Source organism: Alligator sinensis, unplaced genomic scaffold, assembly GCF_000455745.1.
Source record: "Alligator sinensis unplaced genomic scaffold, ASM45574v1 scaffold907_1, whole genome shotgun sequence".
In the NCBI taxonomy this organism is placed as follows: Eukaryota; Metazoa; Chordata; order Crocodylia; family Alligatoridae; genus Alligator; species Alligator sinensis.
The window spans coordinates 1,565,953-1,575,285 of record NW_005841925.1 but is presented as its reverse complement, the minus strand read 5'-3'; the positions used below and the strand labels follow the sequence as shown (position 1 = coordinate 1,575,285).

At 40.0% G+C, this 9,333-nt stretch overlaps 1 protein-coding gene across 5 annotated transcripts in view; it reads left to right on the top strand.

The window, feature by feature from the left end:
- The window catches only part of LRP5 (LDL receptor related protein 5), a 250,039-nt gene that overhangs the window by 112,534 nt on the left and 128,172 nt on the right, over window positions 1–9,333 (top strand). For all 5 annotated transcript variants that reach the window (XR_003092970.1, XM_025198577.1, XM_014517749.2 and 2 more), the window contains exons 6-7: window positions 7,590–7,986; window positions 8,458–8,629. Coding sequence is in view for 4 of the 5 variants with exons in the window: in XM_025198577.1 (XP_025054362.1) it covers window positions 7,590–7,986; window positions 8,458–8,629 (569 nt within the window). In the remaining variant the exon portion in view is untranslated. The remainder of the gene's footprint in view (window positions 1–7,589; window positions 7,987–8,457; window positions 8,630–9,333) is intronic.

Below are 9,333 nucleotides of genomic sequence, written 5' to 3'. Positions count from 1 at the left end.
CCCAAAGAAGAGATTAAAAAAGAAAAATCTGATCCTTTTCTTACGTTTCAGTGCAGAACTAAACTTTCCGGTTTACAAATTCTGTTCTGCCCAGCAAAATAGTGGCTGTAAAAAAGTTCCTAATGAGTAGACTGAAGGAAGGGAAAAAGGGGGAGGTGAGGGTGAAGAGACCCACAAGGGGGCATTGTTCTATCCTGATTAGCAGACAGACAAATGGGAAAGGAATAGCATGGCGTTTGCTGGCATGGATTAGCAAAGGCAACCACTGCAGTCTACATTTGTTTAGGTTGGGTGAATAAATTGGAGCATTTGTTACTGTATTATAGATGTCTTGTCACTTGTCAAATGTGAAGTGGGCCAAGGGGAGAATAAAAAAGGCTCTTGTTGAGCTGGTGAGATGGGCTGTTTCGCTGCTGTCAGCTCTGATTGGAGTTAATTTTGCAAATAGAATGCAGCTGCCATTTTCAGCACTGAAGCATGAATTTTTAATAATAAGAGGCACACAAACCAACAAAATCTCAGCAAACACTATACCTAGCATGGGTATTAAATTTTAAAATTAATGGATTAAGTAGGGGAGGGGTAGAGTGGAACACAACACACAAAGAATCCCTCGAGTCCATTCTGTGTGGTTTCTTAATTACAAAGAGAGCATAAAGTGTTTGGGGAGTGAGAATAAATGACCAACACTGTGTATTGGTTTTATTTTAATTCAGGTGTAGTTAGCATCTGTTTCTAAACGCTAACCATTAAAATTCATGGGTTTGTATGGCTGTTAAATTTGCTCAGAAGTTCTGCACAGAAGGTCTGCAGAACTCTTCAGGAGAAATAGAGAGCAAGAAAAGGACATGAGAATAATAAACCATTTTAAATTTAAACCATTTGGAAAAATAAAAGAGAAGTTTGAACTCAAGGCTTTATAAACTCTTTCAAAATGGAATTTTCAAAAGGAATCCAATTTCTTTGTTTTTAATGTAAAAAAGCTATTGAAGGTGATTTCTTGTTTGAAAAAGAAATCACCTTGTTTGAAAAATGTTTGCATCAAGTACATGTAATTTTACACTCACATTCCTTCCTTCTTAGTCTCTTGGCCATGGTTGATGGGGAGACTTTTTAGGTAACACTTTACAAGGGGTTAGGATTTAAACTTGGATTGCAGCATTGTATTTGTGTCGTTTGTGTTGCCTATGCAAAAATTTTTATCTGTTGTAAGATGTGAAACCTGTTCATGTCACAGTACTTAGTAGTTTTGTTTTTTGGTTTTGTGGTTAGCAAGATGACTAATTTGAGTAGCAGATTTAGAGATTCATTTGGTTAAATCTGTGCTGCAACACATAATACATTTAATTTGTTTCTGGTTGTGCTAGATAGTTTCTAAAACACCTGGTACTTAATTTTCTACAATAGATGTGGTCCAGTATAGACCTTGCATGGTCTTTTATTTTCATAGCATTTTAGCAGCTTTCGTTCTCAAGTTGTCATATGAAATGGATAGAGTCACCATTTTACAGATAAAGCCACTGATTCACTTGTTCACTGTTTCAGAGGTAAACAACCCCTAATGCTAAAATTAATTTACTTTTTAACCCTCCTAGCACTATGCTCAGAGCTGTGTGCGTGCCAGACTTCCCTCAGTTTCTTTCCAGAAAAAAATGCTTGTATATACATAAAAAGCCTTTTGCGTTGCAGTTTGTTTTAAGTGCTTGCAGAGGTATTTGCAGTCATAGTAGTATTGGCAAAGAGCAGTGATTCTTAACAGTCCACAGTCCATTGAGTCTTGGACCGTGGAGAGAACTCACTGGGAAACTTCAGTAGTACATGCTATGGCATTTGTCTTCTGGGGCACTGCCTTTATCCCATTGTCTTTGGTTCCTAAGGACTGAGATACACGCCTGTCAGGAAGGTAGTTACAAATTAATGTAACTTCATTAAGAGTAGATGCTGCAAAGTGGTAAGGATTATGAGGCAGCCAGTGTGCATAGGCCAAGCAGTTCACTTCAGTAATGCTAACTCGTTCTCTGCGCCCTAAAATAGAGAAAATTGAAAATTCCTTTAGGATTCTAGTATGCCTTAACTTCCACCTGCGAGATGCTTTCTGGGGACTTCATCAGATCATGAGGGAGAAACGAGATACTAAAGGAAATGCCCATGATTCTACAATTTTACTGTCCACATCTGTTCCATGTACCTTCCCTGAGCACCCCTGGGGTCAGAACGATGATGGCGCACCTTTCAGTTTAATACAGAGTACACTGTTTAGGCACAGAAAAAGGCAAGTTTGATGTAGAAAGGACCTTTTTCATCTTTAAGCTGGCAGAAGCATGGTCTTATCATAGAGGTTCTGTGCAGAGATAAACAGACGATGGCTGTTCCGAAAGTGATGTGAAAGCTTACCTGTCCCATCCAGTTACAGTAATACAGTGAGAGTGACAGAGAGAAAATTGGGTTACCCTGAGTGAAAAGCTGTAGTTGGAAATCTCTACCTTTTGAGAGCTGAAACCTGCTTTGGTGTGGACAGAAGGGAACTGTTAAATTCATCTGGTTGTACCTTCCTGTATAGTACAGGCCTGAGAGTGTCACTCAGCATCTCTTGCATCAAGCTCATTCAGCCTTGACCTAGTTCATTGTGATGAGAGAGAAAAATAAAATCAGAGATAAGAGAACTGAGGAGAAAATGCAGTCAGTTGTATGAAGAGGCAACACTTCCATTTACAATGATCCCCAGATACTTTAAAAAAAACAAAAAACTTTCTAATACTCCTATATATGTTATCAGTTGTTAAATGCTTATTCACTGCCCCTTCGTTTTCTATTAAATGTATTTTAATATTATTTAAGCAGATCACGGTGATTATAGATGCACTAATATAATTGAAAATGAAATGGTGAGATGGATGTGAATTTTTGAGGGCTGTGTGTGACAGTAGCTGATGTGTGCTGTTGCAGTAATGCTCATCCTCTCCTACATTTTTGAGTCAGTTAAGCTTCATGTTCAGTATTCTTATAACCAAATTATTTTTTTAAATATTTTGTAATAATTGCGTTGAGGTTTTAACCTGAATGTTTATTACGTAAATTCCACTGAAGATGGTATTGAGCATTGCTTCCATACAAGTCAGATATTTGTAGTCATTGCTTTGAATGAAGAAGTTAAATATGTTTTTGATTTCATTCGTCACGTAAGCAAAACCATATACCTGTGGTATTGTTGCCTGTTCCCTTCTATCTCCTGTTCCAGTTTGTTGTTCTATATTACAGTGGGCTGTGAGCTGTCTGTTATTCAGATGCCCTCTTTCTGCCATCACCACTGAAGTTTTGCTTGCTTTAGGCTGTAGCTCATTGTCTTTTTATTTATTTATTTATTTAAAATTTGACTTTTGAGAACTTTCTCGAGTAAAATCTACTGGAAATCTGAAAGATAGGGCCAGGAAAACCTATTTCAGTTACCACCTGGGACTTGAGAGACCCAAATTCCATTCCCAGCTCTGTCATTATCAGGTGGAGACTTTCCCTTCCCACCTCTCTTGTCTGTGTAGACCAGTGGTTCTTAAAGACTCAAGGCAACCCTTGGAAAATGCCAGCTCTCAGCTTTCACTCATTTCTTGACTACAGAACAATAATAGAACATTTTTTCTGTTGCAAAGAACTCAGAAAGACCACAGCAGGTCAGAATGTTTTTGACACTGTGGATTCCTATTTGAAAATCTTGGATTTTTCTTGTGAATCCTGTGTAGGTGTTTGCACACCTAACTGTGCTAGATATTGTTCATCACCCTTAAAAGGATATCATGATGCCCTAGTTGAAAATCACTGATTTAAAAACCTTGAGACAGGGATTTTCTTATATTTCATGTGTATACAACACAGAACACTGGGGCTTGGTATCTGTTGGGCCCTCTAGGTGTTGTTGTAGTAACAATAATTAATAAAAGATGATTACAGGAAAATCATCTTGTCTGTACAAATTCAATTTTGAAAGAACACCATGCAAGATTTAAGTTTTGCCATCCAAGGCAATTGCAAATATGATCCTTTTGCAGTTTTGAAGTTCTTCCATTTCTGTTTAATATTGAAATACTTCATATTGGTAAAACAAACACAACTGTTTTGTTGACCTCTTCTCTAATCCAACACAGAGATGTCAGGATAGCTCACAGGCTAATGTTTTTGGGCTAATCCTTGCTACACAGAACAAAACTATAAACTTTGAATCTTTCTTTTTATGTTTCTGTTGTCAAAGTAGCTTTTTAAAGATGCAGTATGATTGAGAGGCCTTTGCTTAGTAAAGTAATATTTTTTTAAGTATGCCACCGAAGTATGAGATGCAAACTATTTGACATTGAGTCCTTTGATGGGGTTTGATTCTGTTGCATGGGGTTAACATTTAAAAGATGACTTGTCTTCATGCACGACATGAGAGGTACAGTAGAACAGGAGGCACAAACTATCAATTTGACCAACTGTTTTTGAATTCCATCCACCAGTGTCTGTATTTTGCTGATATGTTTTCTCTCGAGATGTTTAGCACAGTCCAACATTTTAAGCATAGCTTAAAATATCAAATAACCGTTGGGATATTTCAGTATTTATTTTAACAAAGGTTCTCTTTCCAGGAGATTTGTCAATCATTTAAGAATGAATATCTGTGTCCTGTGCCAGCAATACCATTTAATGATCATGGGTTCATATTGTTCCGTTAGTGAAGGAAAACTTAAAAAAGAAAAACCTTACTCCTACTTGCCGTGTTAAAAAAGCCCTTGAAGGCATCCGGTCACTGAGTGCTGCTGTTCCCTCAGTCTTATCAATAAGTGGCTTCTTTTTGTGTCCTGCTAAATGATCACTGGCTTCCAACACACTTCAGCCATATGTTTTAATTAAATATTTGAATTTGCTTAGCAGCCTTTAAAGTCAACAAAATGCATGTTCAGGAGATTGGATGGCAAATTTTCTCTTTAGTTTGGGTAGAAACAGCCGTCTACAACTTAATGTTAGTCTCCCCTCTAGCGCTCCCAACCTCATGTTCATGTTGTGGCCTTTCTCCAGCCTAGACCTTCCTTCAAAGCCTATCAGTGCAACACCGAGTGCTGTGGAGACTGGTTTGTTAAGGAGGTCTTAACAGACCAGCTGTGGAGACTGATCTTTCCTTTTGCCTACCCCTCCCCTCTCCTCCCAAAATCATCTGACTCACCCCCAGCCTGAAGTAGTTTCTCTTTGGTGTTTCTGTCCCTGACTGCTTGAGGCATTTGGGGACTAAATCAAGTTTATCCAAGGCCAAAACAAGTGATAGCTAGGCAGGAATATGAGATGAATATGAATTTGGCTTTGCCATGTAACAGGTACTTCTAAACACGTGCACTTTTGCAGGCTTGCCTCGTACCCAGGGAGAACCATTTCTGAGAAGAATATAGTGTTGGGAATTCAAAGCAGTTTCTTGAAAGGAACTGGGATGACTCAAAGGATTTGTCTGTAAGATTACCACTTTTTGCCCAGTTTAGGCTGGGGCTGACTGGACATTGTCAATATATAATAAGAAGTGTAAGAATAAGGCAATGACAGTTTTTTGGTTGGCTGCGTGAAATGGAATAGACAGTTTCAGTACATTTCAGTTAATTAGTGAAAACCCATCACCACCACAGTTTGCATTCTCAATAGAGGCCTTAAGCCAGGGGTTGACAGTGTTTTTGGTATAGTGCCAAAAACACCCACAACCTTGACTTGTAAGATATTGGTGTGCCAGGGGCAGATGACTGGGGGAGCCACAAGGGGCCTGATCTTTGTTCTGGTAGTGCAGCCCCCACCCTTTCCTTCCTGTCCACCCCAAGGTGCACATGCATGCGCTGCCAGCAACAAGCTGAGCCAGGGCACTCTGGGCCCCTGTGCAGCCGCTTGCAACCTCCTGGCTGCCTGCCACAGCCAGCCCAAGCTCTGGGCAGTCCCATGCTCAGGTGGAAGGGCGGCTGCAAGCAGCTGCACCAGGGTCCACAGACCCCTGGCCCAGCTAGTTGTAGATGGCAGGGAAGGAGCTGGAGCTGCGCTGCCACAAGGATCAGGCCTCTCGCAGCTGCCCTGCCCCGGGTATGCATGCCAAGCAAAATACCTTTGTATGCCACACTCTGGCACGTGTGCCTGGGGTTGCCTACCCCTGCCTTAATCTTTTAGTTGGTTATAGGAGAGGAACTAGACTCTCACTTCTAGAAATTCTCTTTAGAGCATGTTTATTGTTGTGGCACTGTGGCGGAAGTCTAACTTGTTAGGCAACAGGCTTATTATTTTATGTGAAAAGTTTTATTGTTGGTGAAGAATTTACCAAACAACAACATAGGAGTCTGAATTTCTCCATTTGCCCATAGAACACTCTTCAGGGTATTTAGTTTGGCAGCCTTTTCACCAACAATAAGACATTGCATAAAAAAGTAAACATGTTGTCTTAAAAAGTCAGATGTATGTCAGCTTCAGGCAGATAAGGCATGCTTGCAGTAGTTGTGACTTGCTCTCCCTTTTGGCTGTCTGAAACAAAGCATTAATGTAATTTGTTTAGGAAATCTTATGGCTTATGTTTCTCCTGTTGTTTCTTGTGTAATATGTAGCATGTGAAAACCATATCTAATGCACTCATTCAGCTACAGAAGGTTGGCTCAGTTGGAAATTGTGCGTAATATGATGAAATGTCTAGACACATACCCACCAAATTTTTTTTGGTATGTGCTAGCAAAGGGAATCTCATCCTCATGTTAACCTGGTTTAATATAAATCTTTCCATCCTCTGTGCTGTTCCTTTCCTGACAGTTAATAAAGCAATTTCCAATTAAAACTTTCATTTTGTTGGTCTGAATGCCCCCCCCCCCTTTTTTTTTTAAGGGTTTGCTGCAAGTGACTGCCTTTCAAAGATTGTTCCATGTGCATTAGTGTAGAAATCCATCCTAGGTAGGAGGGAGAGTGCAGCAGTCTGTGCAGTATAATTTTGCCCATGTGGCAGAAGTCGTCATAATGTGGCTTACATGGTTCTTGAGTACAGCACATAGCCTTTAATGTGGAAATACAGATTGGGGTTTGTGGGTCAAGATGGATAGTAGGACCTGTAAGATCTGGAGGCTTCACCGCTGTCTTAAGCATGAAGCAACTTAGGTGTGGTGTTTAGGTGTTCTGGCAAAGGGCTAATATGGCCCCCTACGGCTTGTTTGTACAGAGAAATTAACTTGAATTAAGGTAAATTGTGACTCCAAAATATGAGGAGCTCTTCCTGATTAACGCTCTTTGTGAACACTCGCATTTTAAATAAGTGTGACTTACCCAAGTTAATTCAATGCGTTGAACTGATATGCAGTAAGGTACTTCTGTTTTGAGATCACAACAACTGCACAAGGTGTTAAGCAGAAATAGCTGTTCCAAAATAACTTCCATGTCTAATACAAACCCCTTTACTTGACCAAAATGTGGGTGTTCCTGATGTTAGGTGATATCTGTTAGTTTGATGCTGGTAATGTGTTGCTTTCTGTGCAGTAATTCTTAATGGGGTTAAAATGTACTTGTGACAGGTGAAGGAACTCTCACTACAGGTGAAAAATGACATGGGCAGTGCTTTCTTCCAGGTGCTGAGGAAGTCTTATTGCTTGCAAGAAGGACAGATTTGCGAAGAATCTCCTTGGACATGCCAGATTTCACTGATATCATTCTACAAATAGATAATATCAGGCATGCAATTGCAATAGATTACGATCCTGTTGAAGGATATATATATTGGACTGATGACGATGTCAGGGCGATTCGTCGGGCCTACCTCGATGGCTCTGGAGCACAGACCCTAGTGACCACAGAAATCAACCACCCTGATGGCATAGCAGTGGATTGGGTGGCTAGGAACCTGTATTGGACTGACACAGGAACAGATCGCATTGAAGTGACTCGATTGAATGGGACATCCAGAAAGATCCTGATATCTGAAAATCTAGATGAACCCAGGGCAATAGTGCTGAATCCTGTGATGGGGTGAGGAGTTCTTGTTTTATTTTGTTTTATTGCCCTGTGGTGGATCTTTTCTAAGCCCTGTCTGAATTACAACTAATTAGTAGTTGATGGATATGCTCTTTGTCAGAGATCATGATTTTCACTCCTTGTCTTCTGTCAAAATCAGTATATTGCATGCTTGCATCTAATAAGTTTTATGTAGCCTTTTGGGCCTTACTATTCTTTATCCTTAATGTTATCAAAAATAGTAAAGAATGGTGCCACTGCCCATGCTGGATAACTGCTTTTTAAGGCTCAATCCTTAGATTATTATCATTAACTGACTGCCAGTGGAGTTTTTAGTCCAATTACTGCCCCATGAGACTACCAGGGGAGAGTTCTCCAGCAGGCTACTAACCCCAAGTTGAACATCAGTAACATACTGTAACATAAATATGTATTTATTTGTTCTTACTGTTGTTGTTGGGTTTGTTTGGTTTTTTCCCCCTACAGCTACATGTACTGGACAGACTGGGGTGAAAGTCCAAAGATTGAGTGCGCTTATCTGGATGGCTCAGAGAGGAGGGTCCTGGTAAACACTTCCCTAGGCTGGCCCAATGGCTTGGCACTGGATCTTGAAGAAGACAAACTCTACTGGGGAGATGCAAAAACGGACAAAATTGAGGCAAGTAATAATAAAATGAAATGTTTGTTCGTTCCCAGAAAACAAAAGGAAGAACTATCCCTGCAAACGTGTGTAGGGCCTGGAATGTTTAGGAATCCACTTCTTAATGATACACTGCCCTTAAGTAGGTCCTGCTTAAAGCACCTGAGAATCTTGTGTAATAGCGGGATGCTCAAGTGAAATCCATTTAAGGGTTTTTTTGACTTGGCCACAATTTCTGGAATACTGAAATTGCTACATGCAGAGGGCCTGATTTAAGGCTACGGCAAGACAGTAGGTGGATGTGATGTCTCGGATTGGGGGGGCAGGGAAAGGCATAATATTTAACATATTGTGATGTTTGCAAGCCTGTTCTTTTGGCAGGCTCTGTAGAAATCTATGCAGAGACCATGATGTAGATAGATACAGGAGGAACTAAGTGGGAGAGGAAGGCTGGAAACCACCTCATTAAATTTTTATGAAAATTATTATGCCCTCTACTTTTGTTAGAGTTATGAAAGGTGAAATAATATCAAGCAGATTAATACTCTCTGATTTTTAAATTATTGAACAAATAACATAATAAATTCATCCCATCCTGTTTAGCACAGAGTAGTCAGGTTTCTTTTTCCCTGGTTTGGAAATCTTGTGACTATACAAAGTTTAGCAAAATGGAAATGCAGTTGTAAGGAAAAGAAAGTAGGAAGGATGCTTCTGAGTGCTGC